The 21,083-nt window shown below is 42.7% G+C and overlaps 1 protein-coding gene across 2 annotated transcripts in view; it reads right to left on the bottom strand.

Moving 5' to 3' along the window:
* Positions 1-233: 233 nt before the first annotated feature.
* LOC112241921 (follistatin-A) overlaps positions 234-21,083 on the bottom strand; it is a 47,438-nt gene continuing 26,588 nt past the window's right edge. Inside the window, exons 5-6 of one of the 2 annotated variants that reach the window (XM_042320231.1) lie at positions 5,083-5,313; positions 234-1,862 (exon numbers count right to left, since the gene is read on the bottom strand). In XM_042320231.1, coding sequence (XP_042176165.1) covers positions 1,744-1,862; positions 5,083-5,313 — 350 coding nt within the window. In that variant the 3' untranslated portion in view covers positions 234-1,743. Of the gene's footprint in view, positions 2,210-5,082; positions 5,314-21,083 lie in introns of both variants that reach the window. The other variant, XM_042320232.1, reaches the window with a different exon arrangement.

Below are 21,083 nucleotides of genomic sequence, written 5' to 3'. Positions count from 1 at the left end.
TTAACAATGTTTACACTGTATTTCTGATCAATTATGTTATTTTAATGGACAATTTTTTCCAACTTTTTTCAAAAACAAGGACATTTCGTAGTGACCCCAAACTTTTGAACGGTTGTGTAAATATCTAATATGAGGAACGATTTGGAAAAAGACATAGTTGTTTTGGTATCATTGGTTGTAAAATATCTAATGATCCCTTGATATAGACTCCAGTAATCAGTGAATACAAAACATATGGGAACATTATATTTTATTGTTTCACTCTTTCATATCTGTACAAATACCATCACCCTTTGTATGTACATATGACATTTACATTTAAAAAAAAATACAAAACTATATACGTCTAATTGTATTTCTCTTGTGGTGTTTGAAAATAAAAAATGCATTCTGAAAACAACAACAACAGCATTGACAGTGGAACAAGAAAGCAAAGTGATATGCTATACAAGTACGTCTCTGTAGCATCCTATTGCAAGAGCAATATGGAACAAAACATTGGCAGCACACATTTGTTCACGGCACATTTTCGGACAAAGTCAAGTGTTGTCCCAAAAAAAAAACATATATTTTCTAACATGTAAAATACTACTACTGAGTGACGTCTGGGTAAAACACTCCATTTGGGAAATAATTTGTAGAGGAGTAGCCTCACTAATATCACCATATCCTGATTGCCAGGTGGTTTCTGCCCTTTTGCCAACTCATGTACTTGTCATGCCAAACCATAGCTTGACAATAATGGAGTAAGGCGAAAGATCTGGGACCAGGGGCTTACCAGCTATAACCACGTTGCACCATACAAAAGCACTGTTCCACTGCAGAACAGACAAGAATTCCCTTTACAACGAGGTGTAAACAAGAAAGCAGAAACATTTCTGTATATAAACGATTGACAGATAAGATAGATAACCCATAAATAAACACATAGGAAGGTTAAACATGGAGTTAATGTGTGAATGATAAACATCTGTGATAATAAAAGTTCATGTGAAAGTGAGAGCATAAAGCTGATTTGATTTATTATTATTATTTATTTTTTTACAGCTCAGGGAAAAACGATGCCCTTTACAGAAAGATGGATACTTAATAAATAAACTGCTTCTCTTTGGACAAATATATTTCTTCATAATATAAAAAATAATAAAAACTAAAAAGAACCATGATTAAAAAAAAAAAAATTAAAAACTGGTGGTAGAAATAACATGGTAGATAGTAAGTACAGTGTTTAACTGTATAAATTATAAAAACACAAACCAAATGTATAAATAAAACATCTAGAACTGAACTAAATGTATACTTTAGTCTCTTTAAAAAATATATAAGCATACACATGTGGACTGTACAGTATGAACATGGTTCCAGGCCCTTGGACTGTCCCTCTAGTGCAGACCAGGCAGGCAGATAGATAGACAGTCTATCCAACCAATAAGGAGGGGAGGAAGATAGACTATCCACCAATGAGGAGGACAGGTGGATATGATAGACAGCCTATCCATCCAATAAGGAGGACAGGTGGATATGATAGACAGCCTATCTATCCAATAAGGAGGACAGGTGGATATGATAGACAGCCTATCTATCCAATAAGGAGGACAGGTGGATATGATAGACAGCCTATCTATCCAATAAGGAGGACAGGTGGATATGATAGACAGCCTATCCATCCAATAAGGAGGACAGGGGGATATGATAGACAGCCTATCCATCCAATAAGGAAGACAGGTGGATATGATAGACAGCCTATCCATCCAATAAGGAGGACAGGTGGATATAAATCGTGTAGTCCTGATCTTCCTGCTCCTCCTCCTCCTCCTCCTCCTCCTCCTCCTCCTCCTCTTCCTCCGGGGCTTCTGTAATGGCTAGATGGGAGAATATATGGTAGCTGTTGTATAAATAAGGACCACAACAGCAATGTAGCAGAAGAGTATTTATCTGAATATTCTCAAAAGCCCCATATCCCTCCACGAAGCCCCAGTATAGCCTCGTGGTGCTGTTACGTTTCAGGGCAGAGAGGGGACTTGGCACTGAGTCATCCCATCCCATAATGATGAAACATTGTTTACATAATCTAGGTCTAGGACGCCAGGGCTATGACAGCAGAGCAGCGGGTGGCGCAGGGTGGGAATGGGGGGGGGGTTGGGGGCAGGGCAGGGCAGGGCGATCTGAGGGGTTGAATGGATCAGGTCTTTTTTTTGGCAGCAGAATCCTGAAAGCAGACAGTCAGACACACAAACGTGTTTTTGTTTATGTTGTAGGGTTTTGCTGGTTTCATTCTCATTTTTCTTAATGTTTCTCCCTTTGTCTCAGACACAGTACAGTTGCTGCCATTGGGCGGAGAGTCTCTATGTGTCGCAGCAGTTTGACCTACGACCTCTACCAAGCAAGGGGGGGGGGAAATAAAAAAGCAACACAAGCGACAGACAGTCCCTCATCATCCAATCCAAATGGATGTTCGTGTTTGATAGGCAACAACACATTCACTACAATTAGCACACAGAGAAGTCAATGCATATAGATGGTATACATGTTAATTGACTACTGGCAGACAGAGAGACTGAGGCGAAGTATGAGTAGTGATTATTCATTTTCATTTCCATTCCTTTCAATTCAGGAAGCACACTGACATTCCAATTCCAATTCACTTCAATGCTTTTCAATAAAACAACATTTGGGAATTTTAATTTAGTTAATTTTCTGTCGTTCTGCCCCTGAACAGGCAGTTAACCCCACTGTTCCTAGGCCGTCATTGAAAATAAGAATTTGTTCTTAACTGACTTGTTATTTATAAAAATAAATCAAATTAAATTGATTGGAATTTTAATGGATTTGACCGCAAACCTGGCTTCCTCTGTTTATTATCTGCAAATTGTAAAGTGCCACTTTCCTCTGCCCCATGAGGTGATCATGACGTTGGTCCCTTTTTGGGAGTTGTACTCCACACATACTTTAAGTTACTTTTACATTTAGCAGGTTAGTCAGACCATATCATAGTGTAGTGGAGGATATCCAGACTTATTCATCATGATGAAAATTAAATTCAATCATCTTTGACATATAGTGACTTGGCATGTAACTCATATCCTTTTTTTTGTGGCTATTTTATGGCAGGTAGCCTCAGTTTAGTGAGTACTTTATTTAAGGAGGAATGGCTCAAAGTACTGGTGGAAATAAGTAGTCTACATGTTAAGGTTCACCTTAAATAATCTTAGCTACAATGGCACCAACGTCGCAATTGCCTTATGCACATATATGACTATGTAACTGTTTTCATTCTGAGTCTATATTACATGTTATAGCAGAGTGGTGTGTGTTTTCATTCTGACTCTATATTACATGTTATAGCAGAGTGGTGTGTGCCAATACAGTGCATTTTTAATTACTGATTGATTACAGCCAAATAGCCAAAAAAAAAATGTAAATACATGATTAATATATAATTAGCAAAGTGACCATGGGATTTACAAGATGTAAAGATGTGACCCCTATGTGGCTGTCTAGAAAAAAAATAATATTTATAAAAACTATAATATTGAGAGAAAAAAAACTGCATCAAAATTAAAAAGTAACTTTCCAGTGTTTAAAGATTTCATTCAGTCATTTTACTTCCCCAAAAAAAGTAGCTTGTTCTGTGTAGGAATGTTGCGGGGCGTACCCCAACAACAGAATGTTGCGGGACGTACCCCAACAACAGAATGTTGCGGGACGTAGCCCAACAACAGAATGTTGCGGGACGTACCCCAACAACAGAATGTTGCGGGACGTACCCCAACAACAGAATGTTGCGGGACGTACCCCAACAACAGAATGTTGCGGGACGTACCCCAACAACAGAATGTTGCGGGACGTACCCCAACAACAGAATGTTGCGGGACGTACCACAACAACAGAATGTTGTGGGCGTATACTGGTCATTAAAAAAATTAAATGCGAGTAGACAGCTGATTGGCCAGCTCATCTTCCTCAGTAGTATGACATCACACTCTGTGAGGAAATAGAAAGCCATTTTAAAACGGTCAGTTTGAGACAAGTTTTAGGTGGCATTTAAAAAAAAGTGTTTTATCTCAAATTTATGCTTTGGGAAAATAAGCGTGTAGGATGAGTTAACATTATTTTGGTATGAGTTAACAGAATTTTAACTTTTAAAAGTGAGATTTTCACTGGGCAGTTACTCTAAGGTAACCTGCTTGAGTACAGCAGATCACTATGGGATGTGTATGACCACTAACTCATCTAGACTTCAAATACAATGATTGTTTTAATTGCAAATGTTAGTCTCCATCAATGCTTGTTAGTGTAATGACGTTAGCATATAATCTCAACAACTTCCAAGAAATTGTTTTCTTTTGAACTATCTTTACCTATTGATATATTTTGTTTATTCACTTTTTTGTTTATTATTATTTTTTGGGGCTGAAAAAAAATGCTGAAAGTTAAAGAAGCCAGCAACACAGACAAAATCATGCAGGTTCTCTCATCTCAAGTCCTTTCAGATGTGTAAGATGAGCTGTGCCGGGTGGGTGGGCAGGGAGGTGGGGGGCTAGAGGGGAGGGGGCTCAAGAAGAGTCAGGAGTCAGGGGTGACTTGGTGTCAGAGAGATTGGTGTCAGCAAGGATTGGTGTCAGAAAAGACTTTATGTCAGCGCGGATTGGTGTCAGGATGGGATTGATGTCAGGGTGGGATTGATGTCAGAGAGGGATTGGTGTCAGTGGGGGAAGGATTGGTGTCAGGGAGAGATTGGTGTCAGGGAGGGATTGGTGTCAGAGGGGGAGGGATTGGTGTCAGGGTGGGATTGGTGTCAGCAAGGATTGATGTCAGGAGGGGATTGGTGCCACGGAGGGATTGGTGTCAGAGATGGGGGAGGGATTGGTGTCAGGAAGGGATTGGTGTCTTGGGATTGGTGTCAGATAGGGGGAGGGATTGGTGTCAGGGAGGAATTGGTATCAGGGGGGGGATTGGTGTCAGGAAGGGATTGGGGTAAGGGAGGGATTGGTGTCAGACATGGGGGAATGGATTGGTGTCAGGGTGAAATTGTTGTTGGGAAAGAAAATGGAATTGTCTCGCTCGGTGGTGATTACTTACAGTTGCAAGATCCTGAATGCTTAACCTCCAGGAGCGTTCCCAGAGAGCAGGCAGTCTGCTTCATAACACACTCTGAGGGGTAGGTGGTGTTGTCGCTGGCGCACACCGCCTCGTCCATCCGGCTCTCTGGACACACCTCCTCACAGAGGGAGCAGCGGCCTCGGCTCATCCTGGAGTCCCACAGACACTTCTTCCCCACACTGCATTGGATGTCCTCGCACGACTTGGCCTCTGGAGCCAGAGAGAGGAGAGGAGAAGAAAGACAGAACTTATCAGACTGACGCCTCGTTGGTGCTGCTTGGCATATCACCATGAAACTGTAGTGGTTAATGAGTCATGTCCTATGTTTCAAGTATCCATGTAGTAGGGAGTGAAACGCTTCCCAGGAAAACACCCCGGCTGTGGTGTGGGTGATGTTGCCAACTTCTAAACAGCAGCAACTACAAAGTAGTACCAGCCTTGTATACTGAAATGAACCTCCAAAGCAAATGGAGAATCTCTGCTCTAGGAACCTCAATTTATGTGGAATATTGGCCGAGTGGACACAAAAATTAGGGAATGTTGGCAGAGTGGACACAAAAAGTAGTGGAATGTTGGCAGAGTGGACACAAAAAGTAGTGGAATGTTGGCAGAGTGGACACAAGAAGTAGTGGAATGTTGACAGAGTGGACAGAAAAAGTAGTGGAATGTTGGCAGAGTGGACACAAAAAGTAGTGGAATGTTGGCAGAGTGGACACAAAAAGTAGTGGAAAAAGTAGTGGAATGTTGGCAGAGTGGACACAAAAAGTAGTGGAATGTTGGCAGAGTGGACACAAAAGTAGTGGAATGTTGACAGAGTGGACACAAAAAGTAGTGGAATGTTGGCAGAGTGGACACAAAAAGTAGTGGAATGTTGGACAGAGTGGACACGAAAAGTAGTGGAAAAAAGTAGTGGAATGTTGGCAGAGTGGACACAAAAAGTAGTGGAATGTTGGCAGAGTGGACAGAAAAAGTAGTGGAATGTTGGCAGAGTGGACACAAAAAGTAGTGGAATGTTGGCAGAGTGGACAGAAAAAGTAGTGGAATGTTGGCAGAGTGGACAGAAAAAGTAGTGGAATGTTGGCAGAGTGGACAGAAAAAGTAGTGGAATGTTGGCAGAGTGGACAGAAAAAAAAGTAGTGGAATGTTGGCAGAGTGGACACAAAAAGTAGTGGAATGTTGGCAGAGTGGACAGAGTGGAAAAAGTAGTGGAATGTTGGCAGAGTGGACACAAAAAGTAGTGGAATGTTGGCAGAGTGGACACAAAAGTAGTGGAATGTTGGCAGAGTGGACACACAAAAAGTAGTGGAATGTTGGCAGAGTGGACACAAAAAGTAGTGGAATGTTGGCAGAGTGGACACAAAAAGTAGTGGAATGTTGGCAGAGTGGACACAAAAAAGTAGTGGAATGTTGGCAGAGTGGACACAAAAAGTAGTGGAATGTTGGCAGAGTGGACACAAAAAGTAGTGGAATGTTGGCAGAGTGGACACAAAAAGTAGTGGAATGTTGGCAGAGTGGACACAAAAAGTAGTGGAATGTTGGACACAAAAAGTAGTGGAACAGAGTGGACACAAAAAGTAGTGGAATGTTGGCAGAGTGGACACAAAAAGTAGTGGAATGTTGGCAGAGTGGACACAAAAAGTAGTGGAATGTTGGCAGAGTGGACACAAAAAGTAGTGGAATGTTGGCAGAGTGGACACAAAAAGTAGTGGAATGTTGGCAGAGTGGACACAAAAAGTAGTGGAATGTTGGCAGAGTGGACACAAAAAGTAGTGGAATGTTGGCAGAGTGGACACAAAAAGTAGTGGAATGTTGGCAGAGTGGACAAAAAGTAGTGGAAAAGTGGACACAAAAAGTAGTGGAATGTTGGCAGAGTGGACACAAAAAGTAGTGGAATGTTGGCAGAGTGGACACAAAAAGTAGTGGAATGTTGGCAGAGTGGACACAAAAAGTAGTGGAATGTTGGCAGAGTGGACACAAAAAGTAGTGGAATGTTGGCAGAGTGGACACAAAAAGTAGTGGAATGTTGGCAGAGTGGACACAAAAAGTAGTGGAATGTTGGCAGAGTGGACAGAAAAAGTAGTGGAATGTTGGCAGAGTGGACACAAAAAGTAGTGGAATGTTGGCAGAGTGGACACAAAAAGTAGTGGAATGTTGGCAGAGTGGACACAAAAAGTAGTGGAATGTTGGCAGAGTGGACACAAAAAGTAGTGGAATGTTGGCAGAGTGGACACAAAAAGTAGTGGAATGTTGGCAGAGTGGACACAAAAAGACAGTGGAATGTTGGCAGAGTGGACACAAAAAGTAGTGGAATGTTGGCAGAGTGGACACAAAAAGTAGTGGAATGTTGGCAGAGTGGACACAAAAAGTAGTGGAATGTTGGCAGAGTGGACACAAAAAGTAGTGGAATGTTGGCAGAGTGGACACAAAAAGTAGTGGAATGTTGGCAGAGTGGACACAAAAAGTAGTGGAATGTTGGCAGAGTGGACACAAAAAGAGTGGAATGTTGGCAAGTGGACACAAAAAGTAGTGGAATGTTGGCAGAGTGGACACAAAAAAGTAGTGGAATGTTGGCAGAGTGGACACAAAAGTAGTGGAATGTTGGCAGAGTGGACACAAAAGTAGTGGAATGTTGGCAGAGTGGACACAAAAAGTAGTGGAATGTTGGCAGAGTGGACACAAAAAGTAGTGGAATGTTGGCAGAGTGGACACAAAAAGTAGTGGAATGTTGGCAGAGTGGACACAAAAAGTAGTGGAATGTTGGCAGAGTGGACACAAAAAGTAGTGGAATGTTGGCAGAGTGGACACAAAAAGTAGTGGAATGTTGGCAGAGTGGACACAAAAAGTAGTGGAATGTTGGCAGAGTGGACACAAAAAGTAGTGGAATGTTGGCAGAGTGGACACAAAAAGTAGTGGAATGTGGCAGAGTGGACACAAAAAGTAGTGGAATGTTGGCACACACAAAAAGTAGTGGAATGTTGGCAGAGTGGACACAAAAAGTAGTGGAATGTTGGCAGAGTGGACACAAAAAGTAGTGGAATGTTGGCAAAAAGTAGTGGAATGTTGGCAGAGTGGACACAAAAGTAGTGGAATGTTGGCAGAGTGGACACAAAAAGTAGTGGAATGTTGGCAGAGTGGACACAAAAAGTAGTGGAATGTTGGCAGAGTGGACACAAAAAGTAGTGGAATGTTGGCAGAGTGGACACAAAAAGTAGTGGAATGTTGGCAGAGTGGACACAAAAAGTAGTGGAATGTTGGCAGAGTGGACACAAAAAAGTAGTGGAATGTTGGCAGAGTGGACACAAAAAGTAGTGGAATGTTGGCAAAAAGTGGAATGTTGGCAGAGTGGACACAAAAAAGTAGTGGAATGTTGGCAGAGTGGACACAAAAAGTAGTGGAATGTTGGCAGAGTGGACACAAAAAGTAGTGGAATGTTGGCAGAGTGGACACAAAAAGTAGTGGAATGTTGGCAGAGTGGACACAAAAGTAGTGGAATGTTGGCAGAGTGGACACAAAAAGTAGTGGAATGTTGGCAGAGTGGACACAAAAAGTAGTGGAATGTTGGCAGAGTGGACACAAAAAGTAGTGGAATGTTGGCAGAGTGGACACAAAAAGTAGTGGAATGTTGGCAGAGTGGACACAAAAAGTAGTGGAATGTTGGCAGAGTGGACACAAAGTGGGAACAAAAAGTAGTGGAATGTTGGCAGAGTGGACACAAAAAGTAGTGGAATGTTGGCAGAGTGGACACAAAAAGTAGTGGAATGTTGGCAGAGTGGACACAAAAAGTAGTGGAATGTTGTTGGTAGTGGAATGTTGGAGTGGACACAAAAAGTAGTGGAATGTTGGCAGAGTGGACACAAAAAGTAGTGGAATGTTGGCAGAGTGGACACAAAAAGTAGTGGAATGTTGGCAGAGTGGACACAAAAAGAGTGGAATGTTGGCAGAACACAAAAGTAGTGGAATGTTGGCAGAGTGGACACAAAAAGTAGTGGAATGTTGGCAGAGTGGACACAAAAAGTAGTGGAATGTTGGCAGAGTGGACACAAAAAGTAGTGGAATGTTGGCAGAGTGGACACAAAAGTAGTGGAATGTTGGCAGAGTGGACACAAAAAGTAGTGGAATGTTGGCAGAGTGGACACAAAAAGTAGTGGAATGTTGGCAGAGTGGACACAAAAAGTAGTGGAATGTTGGCAGAGTGGACACAAAAAGTAGTGGAATGTTGGCAGAGTGGACACAAAAAGTAGTGGAATGTTGGCAGAGTGGACACAAAAATTGTGGAATGTTGGCAGAGTGGACACAAAAAGTAGTGGAGTGTTGGCAGAGTGGACACAAAAAGTAGTGGAATGTTGGCAGAGTGGACACGAAAAGTTGTGGAATGTTGGCAGAGTGGACACAAAAAGTAGTGGAATGTTGGCAGAGTGCAAACAAAAAGTAGTGGAATGTTGACAGAGTGGGCACAAAAAGTAGTGGAATGTTGGCAGAGTGGACACAAAAAGTAGTGGAATGTTGGCAGAGTGGGCACAAAAAAGTAGTGGAATGTTGGCAGAGTGGACACAAAAAGTAGTGGAATGTTGGCAGAGTGGACACAAAAAGTACTGGAATGTTGGCAAAGTGGACACATAAAGTAGTGGAATGTTGGCAGAGTGGACAGAAAAAGTAGTGGAATGTTGGCAGAGTGGACACAAAAAGTAGTGGAATGGCACAAAAAGTAGTGGAATGTTGGCAGAGTGGACACAAAAAGTAGTGGAATGTTGGAAGTGGACACAAAAAGTAGTGGAATGTTGGCAGAGTGGACACAAAAAGTAGTGGAATGTTGGCAGAGTGGACACAAAAAGTAGTGGAATGTTGGCAGAGTGGACACAAAAAGTGGAAGTAGTGGAATGTTGGCAGAGTGGACACAAAAAGTAGTGGAATGTTGGCAGAGTGGACACAAAAAGTAGTGGAATGTTGGCAGAGTGGACACAAAAAGTAGTGGAATGTTGGCAGAGTGGACACAAAAAGTAGTGGAATGTTGGCAGAGTGGACACAAAAAGTAGTGGAATGTTGGCAGAGTGGACACAAAAAGTAGTGGAATGTTGGCAGAGTGGACACAAAAAGTAGTGGAATGTTGGCAGAGTGGACACAAAAAGTAGTGGAATGTTGGCAGAGTGGACACAAAAAGTAGTGGAATGTTGGCAGAGTGGACACAAAAAGTAGTGGAATGTTGGCAGAGTGGACACAAAAAGTAGTGGAATGTTGGCAGAGTGGACACAAAAAGTAGTGGAATGTTGGCAGAGTGGACACAAAAAGTAGTGGAATGTTGGCAGAGTGGACACAAAAAGTAGTGGAATGTTGGCAGAGTGGACAGGAAAAGTAGTGGAATGTTGGCAGAGTGGACACAAAAAAGTAGTGGAATGTTGGCAGAGTGGACACAAAAAGTAGTGGAATGTTGGCAGAGTGGACACAAAAAGTAGTGGAATGTTGGCAGAGTGGACACAAAAAGTAGTGGAATGTTGGCAGAGTGGACACAAAAAGTAGTGGAATGTTGACAAAGTGGACACAAAAGTAGTGGAATGTTGGCAGAGTGGACACAAAAAGTAGTGGAATGTTGGCAGAGTGGACAGAAAAAAAAGTAGTGGAATGTTGTGGAAGTGGACACAAAAAGTAGTGGAATGTTGGCAGAGTGGACACAAAAAGTAGTGGAATGTTGGCAGAGTGGACACAAAAAGTAGTGGAATGTTGGCAGAGTGGACACAAAAAGTAGTGGAATGTTGGCAGTGGAGTGGAACACAAAAAGTAGTGGAATGTTGGCAGAGTGGACACAAAAAGTAGTGGAATGTTGGCAGAGTGGACACAAAAAGTAGTGGAATGTTGGCAGAGTGGACACAAAAAGTAGTGGAATGTTGGCAGAGTGGACACAAAAAGTAGTGGAATGTTGGCAGAGTGGACACAAAAAGTAGTGGAATGTTGGCAGAGTGGACACAAAAAGTAGTGGAATGTTGGCAAGAGTGGACACAAAAGTAGTGGAATGTTGGCAGAGTGGACACAAAAAGTAGTGGAATGTTGGCAGAGTGGACACAAAAGTAGTGGAATGTTGGCAGAGTGGACACAAAAAGTAGTGGAAAGAGTGGACACAAAAAGTAGTGGAATGTTGGCAGAGTGGACACAAAAAGTAGTGGAATGTTGGCAGAGTGGACACAAAAAGTAGTGGAATGTTGGCAGAGTGGACACAAAAAGTAGTGGAATGTTGGCAGAGTGGACACAAAAAGTAGTGGAATGTTGGCAGAGTGGACACAAAAAGTAGTGGAATGTTGTGGACACAAAAAGTAGTGGAATGTTGACAGAGTGGACAAAAAGTAGTGGAATGTTGGCAGAGTGGACAAAAAAAAGTAGTGGAATGTTGGCAGAGTGGACACAAAAAGTAGTGGAATGTTGGCAGAGTGGACACAAAAAGTAGTGGAATGTTGGCAGACACAAAAAAAATGTTGGCAGAGTGGACACAAAAAGTAGTGGAATGTTGGCAGAGTGGACACAAAAAAGTAGTGGAATGTTGGCAGAGTGGACACAAAAAGTAGTGGAATGTTGGCAAAGTGGACACATAAAGTAGTGGAATGTTGGCAGAGTGGACACAAAAAGTAGTGGAATGTTGGCAGAGTGGACACAAAAAGTAGTGGAATGTTGGCAGAGTGGACACAAAAAGTAGTGGAATGTTGGCAGAGTGGACACAAAAAGTAGTGGAATGTGGACACAAAAAGTAGTGGAATGTTGGCAGAGTGGACACAAAAAGTAGTGGAATGTTGGCAGAGTGGACACAAAAAGTAGTGGAATGTTGGCAGAGTGGACACAAAAAAAAGTAGTGGAATGTTGGCAGAAGTGGACACAAAAAGTAGTGGAATGTTGGCAGAGTGGACACAAAAAGTAGTGGAATGTTGGCAGAGTGGACACAAAAAGTAGTGGAATGTTGGCAGAGTGGACACAAAAAGTAGTGGAATGTTGGCAGAGTGGACACAAAAAGTAGTGGAATGTTGGCAGAGTGGACACAAAAAGTAGTGGAATGTTGGCAGAGTGGACACAAAAAGTAGTGGAATGTTGGCAGAGTGGACACAAAAAGTAGTGGAATGTTGGCAGAGTGGACACAAAAAGTAGTGGAATGTTGGCAGAGTGGACACAAAAAGTAGTGGAATGTTGGCAGAGTGGACACAAAAAGTAGTGGAATGTTGGCAGAGTGGACACAAAAAGTAGTGGAATGTTGGACACAAAAAAGTGGACAAAAAGTAGTGGAATGTTGGCAGAGTGGACACAAAAAGTAGTGGAATGTTGGCAGAGTGGACACAAAAAGTAGTGGAATGTTGGCAGAGTGGACACAAAAAGTAGTGGAATGTTGGCAGAGTGGACACAAAAAGTAGTGGAATGTTGGCAGAGTGGACACAAAAAGTAGTGGAATGTTGGCAGAGTGGACACAAAAGTAGTGGAATGTTGGCAGAGTGGACACAAAAAGTAGTGGAATGTTGGCAGAGTGGACAAAAAAAAGTGGACACAAAAAGTGGAATGTTGGCAGAGTGGACACAAAAAAGTAGTGGAATGTTGGCAGAGTGGACACAAAAAAGTAGTGGAATGTTGGCAGAGTGGACACAAAAAGTAGTGGAATGTTGGCAAAGTGGACACAAAAGTAGTGGAATGTTGGCAGAGTGGACAGACAAAAGTAGTGGAATGTTGGCAGAGTGGACACAAAAAGTAGTGGAATGTTGGCAGAGTGGACACAAAAAGTAGTGGAATGTTGGCAGAGTGGACACAAAAAGTAGTGGAATGTTGGCAGAGTGGACACAAAAAGTAGTGGAATGTTGGCAGAGTGGACACAAAAAGTAGTGGAATGTTGGCAGAGTGGACACAAAAAGTAGTGGAATGTTGGCAGAGTGGACACAAAAAGTAGTGGAATGTTGGCAGAGTGGACACAAAAAGTAGTGGAATGTTGGAAGAGTGGACACAAAAAAGTAGTGGAATGTTGGCAGAGTGGACACAAAAAGTAGTGGAATGTTGGCAGAGTGGACACAAAAAGTAGTGGAATGTTGGCAGAGTGGACACAAAAAAGTAGTGGAATGTTGGCAGAGTGGACACAAAAAGTAGTGGAATGTTGGCAGAGTGGACACAAAAAGTAGTGGAATGTTGGCAGAGTGGACACAACACAAAAAGTAGTGGAATGTTGGCAGAGTGGACACAAAAAGTAGTGGAATGTTGGCAGAGTGGACACAAAAGTAGTGGAATGTTGGCAGAGTGGACACAAAAAGTAGTGGAATGTTGGCAGAGTGGACACAAAAAAGTAGTGGAATGTTGGCAGAGTGGACACAAAAGTAGTGGAATGTTGGCAGAGTGGACAAAAAAAAGTAGTGGAATGTTGGCAGAGTGGACACAAAAAGTAGTGGAATGTTGGCAGAGTGGACACAAAAAGTAGTGGAATGTTGGCAGAGTGGACACAAAAAGTAGTGGAATGTTGGCAGAGTGGACACAAAAAGTAGTGGAATGGAATGTTGGCAGAGTGGACACAAAAAGTAGTGGAATGTTGGCAGAGTGGACACAAAAAGTAGTGGAATGTTGGCAGAGTGGACACAAAAAGTAGTGGAATGTTGGCAGAGTGGACACAAAAGTAGTGGAATGTTGGCAGAGTGGACACAAAAAGTAGTGGAATGTTGGCAGAGTGGACACAAAAAGTAGTGGAATGTTGGCAGAGTGGACACAAAAAAAGTAGTGGAATGTTGGCAGAGTGGACACAAAAAGTAGTGGAATGTTGGCAGTAGTGGACACAAAAGTAGTGGAATGTTGGCAGAGTGGACACAAAAAGTAGTGGAATGTTGGCAGAGTGGACACAAAAGTAGTGGAATGTTGGCAGAGTGGACACAAAAAGTAGTGGAATGTTGGCAGAGTGGACACAAAAAAGTAGTGGAATGTTGGCAGAGTGGACACAAAAAGTAGTGGAATGTTGGCAGAGTGGACACAAAAAGTAGTGGAATGTTGGCAGAGTGGGCACAAAAAAGTAGTGGAATGTTGGCAGAGTGGACACAAAAAGTAGTGGAATGTTGGCAGAGTGGACACAAAAAGTAGTGGAATGTTGGCAGAGTGGACACAAAAAGTAGTGGAATGTTGGCAGAGTGGACACAAAAAGTAGTGGAATGTTGGCAGAGTGGACACAAAAAAGTAGTGGAATGTTGGCAGAGTGGACACAAAAAGTAGTGGAATGTTGGCAGAGTGGACACAAAAAGTAGTGGAATGTTGGCAGAGTGGACACAAAAAGTAGTGGAATGTTGGCAGAGTGGACACAAAAAGTAGTGGAATGTTGGCAAGTGGACACAAAAAGTAGTGGAATGTTGGCAGAGTGGACACAAAAAGTAGTGGAATGTTGGCAGAGTGGACACAAAAAGTAGTGGAATGTTGGCAGAGTGGACACAAAAAAAGTAGTGGAATGTTGGCAGAGTGGACACAAAAAGTAGTGGAATGTTGGCAGAGTGGACACAAAAAGTAGTGGAATGTTGGCAGTAGTGGACACAAAAAGTAGTGGAATGTTGGCAGAGTGGACACAAAAAGTAGTGGAATGTTGGCAGAGTGGACACAAAAAAGTAGTGGAATGTTGGCAGAGTGGACACAAAAAGTAGTGGAATGTTGGCAGAGTGGACACAAAAAAGTAGTGGAATGTTGGCAGAAGTGGACACAAAAAGTAGTGGAATGTTGGCAGAGTGGACACAAAAAGTAGTGGAATGTTGGCAGAGTGGACACAAAAAGTAGTGGAATGTTGGCAGAGTGGACACAAAAAGTAGTGGAATGTTGGCAGAGTGGACACAAAAAGTAGTGGAATGTTGGCAGAGTGGACACAAAAAGTAGTGGAATGTTGGCAGAGTGGACACAAAAAGTAGTGGAATGTTGGCAGAGTGGACACAAAAAGTAGTGGAATGTTGGCAAAGTGGACACAAAGTAGTGGAATGTTGGCAGAGTGGACAGAAAAAGTACTGGAATGTTGGCAGAGTGGACACAAAAAAGTAGTGGAATGTTGACAGAGTGGACACAAAAAGTAGTGGAATGTTGGCAGAGTGGACACAAAAAGTAGTGGAATGTTGGCAGAGTGGACACAAAAGTAGTGGAATGTTGGCAGAGTGGACACAAAAAGTAGTGGAATGTTGGCAGAGTGGACACAAAAGTAGTGGAACACAAAAAGTAGTGGAATGTTGGCAGAGTGGACACAAAAAGTAGTGGAATGTTGGCAGAGTGGACACAAAAAGTAGTGGAATGTTGGCAGAGTGGACACAAAAAGTAGTGGAATGTTGGCAGAGTGGACACAAAAAGTAGTGGAATGTTGGCAGAGTGGACACAAAAAGTAGTGGAATGTTGGCAGAGTGGACACAAAAAGTAGTGGAATGTTGGCAGAGTGGACACAAAAAGTAGTGGAATGTTGGCAGAGTGGACACAAAAAGTAGTGGAATGTTGGCAGAGTGGACACAAAAAGTAGTGGAATGTTGGCAGAGTGGACACAAAAAGTAGTGGAATGTTGGCAGAGTGGACACAAAAAGTAGTGGAATGTTGGCAGAGTGGACACAAAAAGTAGTGGAATGTTGGCAGAGTGGACACAAAAAGTAGTGGAATGTTGGCAGAGTGGACACAAAAAGTAGTGGAATGTTGGCAGAGTGGACACAAAAAGTAGTGGAATGTTGGCAGAGTGGACACAAAAAGTAGTGGAATGTTGGCAGAGTGGACAGTAGTGGAAAAAGTAGTGGAATGTTGGCAGAGTGGACACAAAAAGTAGTGGAATGTTGGCAGAGTGGACACAAAAAGTAGTGGAATGTTGGCAGAGTGGACACAAAAAAAGTTGTGGAATGGTTGGCAGAGTGGACACAAAAAGTAGTGGAATGTTGGCAGAGTGGACACAAAAAGTAGTGGAATGTTGGCAGAGTGGACACAAAAAGTAGTGGAATGTTGGCAGAGTGGACACAAAAAGTAGTGGAATGTTGGCAGAGTGGACACAAAAAGTAGTGGAATGTTGGCAGAGTGGACACAAAAAGTAGTGGAATGTTGGCAGAGTGGACACAAAAAGTAGTGGAATGTTGGCAGAGTGGACACAAAAAGTAGTGGAATGTTGGCAGAGTGGACACATAAAGTAGTGGAATGTTGACAGAGTGGACAGAAAAAGTACTGGAATGTTGGCAGAGTGGACACAAAAAAGTAGTGGAATGTTGGCAGTGGACACAAAAAGTAGTGGAATGTTGGCAGAGTGGACACAAAAAGTAGTGGAATGTTGGCAGAGTGGACACAAAAAGTAGTGGAATGTTGGCAGAGTGGACACAAAAAGTAGTGGAATGTTGGCAGAGTGGACACAAAAAGTAGTGGAATGTTGGCAGAGTGGACACAAAAAGTAGTGGAATGTTGGCAGAGTGGACACAAAAAGTAGTGGAATGTTGGCAGAGTGGACACAAAAAGTAGTGGAATGTTGGCAGAGTGGACACAAAAAGTAGTGGAATGTTGACAGAGTGGACACAAAAAGTAGTGGAATGTTGGCAGAGTGGACACAAAAGTAGTGGAATGTTGGCAGAGTGGACACAAAAAGTAGTGGAATGTTGGCAGAGTGGACACAAAAAAGTAGTGGAATGTTGGAATGGTAGTGGAATGTTGGCAGTGGACACAAAAAAGTAGTGGAATGTTGGCAGAGTGGACACAAAAAGTAGTGGAATGTTGGCAGAGTGGACACAAAAAGTAGTGGAATGTTGGACAGAGTGGACACAAAAAGTAGTGGAATGTTGGCAGAGTGGACACAAAAAGTAGTGGAATGTTGGCAGAGTGGACACAAAAGTAGTGGAATGTTGGCAGAGTGGACACAAAAAGTAGTGGAATGTTGGCAAAGTGGACACAAAAAGTAGTGGAATGTTGGCAGAGTGGACACAAAAAGTAGTGGAATGTTGGCAGAGTGGACACAAAAAGTAGTGGAATGTTGGCAGAGTGGACACAAAAAGTAGTGGAATGTTGGCAGAGTGGACAAAAAGTAGTGGAATGTTGGCAGAGTGGACACAAAAAGTAGTGGAATGTTGGCAGAGTGGACACAAAAAAGTAGTGGAATGTTGGCAGTGGACAGAAAAAGTAGTGGAATGATGGCAGAGTGGACACAAAAAGTAGTGGAATGTTGGCAGAGTGGACACAAAAAGTAGTGGAATGTTGGCAGAGTGGACACAAAAAGTAGTGGAATGTTGGCAGAGTGGACACAAAAAGTACTGGAATGTTGGCAAAGTGGACACATAAAGTAGTGGAATGTTGACAGAGTGGACAGAAAAAGTAGTGGAATGTTGGCAGAGTGGACACAAAAAAGTAGTGGAATGTTGGCAGTGGACACAAAAAGTAGTGGAATGTTGGCAGAGTGGACACAAAAAGTAGTGGAATGTTGGCAGAGTGGACACAAAAAGTAGTGGAATGTTGGCAGAGTGGACACAAAAAGTAGTAGAATGTTGGCAGAGTGGACACATAAAGTAGTGGAATGTTGACAGAGTGGACAGAAAAAGTACTGGAATGTTGGCAGAGTGGACACAAAAAAGTAGTGGAATGTTGGCAGTGGACACAAAAAGTAGTGGAATGTTGGCAGAGTGGACACAAAAAGTAGTGGAATGTTGGCAGAGTGGACACAAAAAGTAGTGGAATGTTGGCAGAGTGGACACAAAAAGTAGTGGAATGTTGGCAGAGTGGACACAAAAAGTAGTGGAATGTTGGCAGAGTGGACACAAAAAGTAGTGGAATGTTGGCAGAGTGGACACAAAAAGTAGTGGAATGTTGACAGAGTGGACACAAAAAGTAGTGGAATGTTGGCAGAGTGGACACAAAAATTGTGGAATGTTGGCAGAGTGGACACAAAAAGTAGTGGAATGTTGGCAGAGTGGACACAAAAAGTAGTGGAATGTTGGCAGAGTGGACACAAAAAGTAGTGGAATGTTGGCAGAGTGGACACAAAAAGTAGTGGAATGTTGGCAGAGTGGACACAAAAAGTAGTGGAATGTTGGCAGAGTGGACACAAAAAGTAGTGGAATGTTGGCAGAGTGGACACAAAAAGTAGTGGAATGTTGGCAGAGTGGACACAAAAAGTAGTGGAATGTTGGCAGAGTGGACACAAAAAGTAGTGGAATGTTGGCAGAGTGGACACAAAAAGTAGTGGAATGTTGGCAGAGTGGACACAAAAAGTAGTGGAATGTTGGCAGAGTGGACACAAAAAGTAGTGGAATGTTGGCAGAGTGGACACAAAAAGTAGTGGAATGTTGGCAGAGTGGACACAAAAAGTAGTGGAATGTTGGCAGAGTGGACACAAAAAGTAGTGGAATGTTGGCAGAGTGGACACAAAAAGTAGTGGAATGTTGGCAGAGTGGACACAAAAAGTAGTGGAATGTTGGCAGAGTGGACACAAAAAGTAGTGGAATGTTGGCAGAGTGGACACAAAAAGTAGTGGAATGTTGGCAGAGTGGACACAAAAAGTAGTGGAATGTTGTAGTGGAAGAGTGGACACAAAAAGTAGTGGAATGTTGGCAGAGTGGACACAAAAAGTAGTGGAATGTTGACAGAGTGGACACAAAAAGTACTGGAATGTTGGCAGAGTGGACACAAAAAACTAGTGGAATGTTGGCAGTGGACACAAAAAGTAGTGGAATGTTGGCAGAGTGGACAGAAAAAGTAGTGGAATGTTGGCAGAGTGGACACGAAAAGTAGTGGAATGTTGGCAGAGTGGACAGAAAAAGTAGTGGAATGTTGGCAGAGTGGACACAAAAAGTAGTGGAATGTTGGCAGAGTGGACACAAAAAGTAGTGGAATGTTGGCAGAGTGGACACAAAAAGTAGTGGAATGTTGGCAGAGTGGACACAAATTAGTAGTGGAATGTTGGCAGAGTGGACACAAAAAGTAGTGGAATGTTGGCAAGTGGACACAAAAGTAGTGGAATGTTGGCAGAGTGGACACAAAAAGTAGTGGAATGTTGGCAGAGTGGACACAAAAAGTAGTGGAATGTTGGCAGAGTGGACACAAAAAGTAGTGGAATGTTGGCAGAGTGGACACAAAAAGTAGTGGAATGTTGGCAGAGTGGACACAAAAAGTAGTGGAATGTTGGCAGAGTGGACACAAAAAGTAGTGGAATGTTGGCAGAGTGGACACAAAAAGTAGTGGAATGTTGGCAGAGTGGACACAAAAAGTAGTGGAATGTTGGCAGAGTGGACACAAAAAGTAGTGGAATGTTGGCAGAGTGGACACAAAAAGTAGTGGAATGTTGGCAGAGTGGACACAAAAAGTAGTGGAATGTTGGACACAGAGTGGTGGACACAAAAAGTAGTGGAATGTTGGCAGAGTGGACACAAAAAGTAGTGGAATGTTGGCAGAGTGGACACAAAAAGTAGTGGAATGTTGGCAGAGTGGACACAAAAAGTAGTGGAATGTTGGCAGAGTGGACACAAAAAGTAGTGGAATGTTGGCAGAGTGGACACAAAAAGTAGTGGAATGTTGGCAGAGTGGACACAAAAAGTAGTGGAATGTTGGCAGAGTGGACACAAAAAGTAGTGGAATGTTGGCAGAGTGGACACAAAAGTAGTGGAATGTTGGCAGAGTGGACACAAAAAGTAGTGGAATGTTGGCAGAGTGGACACAAAAAGTACTGGAATGTTGGCAGAGTGGACAAAAAAAAGTAGTGGAATGAATGTTGGCAGAGTGGACAGAAAAAGTAGTGGAATGTTGACAGAGTGGACAGAAAAAGTAGTGGAATGTTGGCAGAGTGGGCATGAAAAGTAGTGGAATGTTGGCAGAGTGGACACAAAAAGTAGTGGAATGTTGACAGAGTGGACACAAAAAGTAGTGGAATGTTGGCAGAGTGGACACAAAAATTGTGGAATGTTGGCAGAGTGGACACAAAAAGTAGTGGAATGTTGGCAGAGTGGACACAAAAAGTAGTGGAATGTTGGCAGAGTGGACACAAAAAGTAGTGGAATGTTGGCAGTGGACAAAAAAGTAGTGGAATGTTGGCAGAGTGGACACAAAAAGTAGTGGAATGTTGGCAGAGTGGACACAAAAAGTAGTGGAATGTTGGCAGAGTGGACAAAAAAAAGTAGTGGAATGTGGAATGTTGGCAGTGGACACAAAAAGTAGTGGAATGTTGGCAGAGTGGACACAAAAAGTAGTGGAATGTTGGCAGAGTGGACAAAAAGTAGTGTGGAATGTTGGCAGAGTGGACACAAAAAGTAGTGGAATGTTGGCAGAGTGGACACAAAAAGTAGTGGAATGTTGGCAAGTGGACACAAAAAGTAGTGGAATGTTGGCAGAGTGGACACAAAAAGTAGTGGAATGTTGGACAGAGTGGACACAAAAAGTAGTGGAATGTTGGCAGAGTGGACACAAAAAGTAGTGGAATGTTGCAGAGTGGACACAAAAAGTAGTGGAATGTTGGCAGAGTGGACACAAAAAGTAGTGGAATGTTGGCAGAGTGGACACAAAAAAAGTAGTGGAATGTTGGCAGAGTGGACACAAAAAGTAGTGGAATGTTGGCAGAGTGGACACAAAAAAGTAGTGGAATGTTGGCAGAGTGGACACAAAAAGTAGTGGAATGTTGGCAGAGTGGACACAAAAAGTAGTGGAATGTTGGCAGAGTGGACACAAAAAGTAGTGGAATGTTGGCAGAGTGGACACAAAAAGTAGTGGAATGTTGGCAGAGTGGACACAAAAAGTAGTGGAATGTTGACAGAGTGGACAGGACAAAAAGTAGTGGAATGTTGGCAGAGTGGACACAAAAAGTAGTGGAATGTTGGCAGTGGACACAAAAAGTAGTGGAATGTTGGCAGAGTGGACACAAAAAGTAGTGGAATGTTGGCAGAGTGGACAGAAAAAGTAGTGGAATGTTGGCAGAGTGGACACAAAAAGTAGTGGAATGTTGGCAGAGTGGACACAAAAAGTAGTGGAATGTTGGCAGAGTGGACACAAAAAGTAGTGGAATGTTGGCAGAGTGGACAGAAAAAGTAGTG

This window comes from Oncorhynchus tshawytscha, linkage group LG04 (assembly GCF_018296145.1).
Source record: "Oncorhynchus tshawytscha isolate Ot180627B linkage group LG04, Otsh_v2.0, whole genome shotgun sequence".
Classification (NCBI taxonomy): domain Eukaryota; kingdom Metazoa; phylum Chordata; class Actinopteri; order Salmoniformes; family Salmonidae; genus Oncorhynchus; species Oncorhynchus tshawytscha.
The sequence above is the reverse complement of the archived record's forward strand: the minus strand, read 5'-3'. Positions and strand labels throughout refer to the sequence as shown.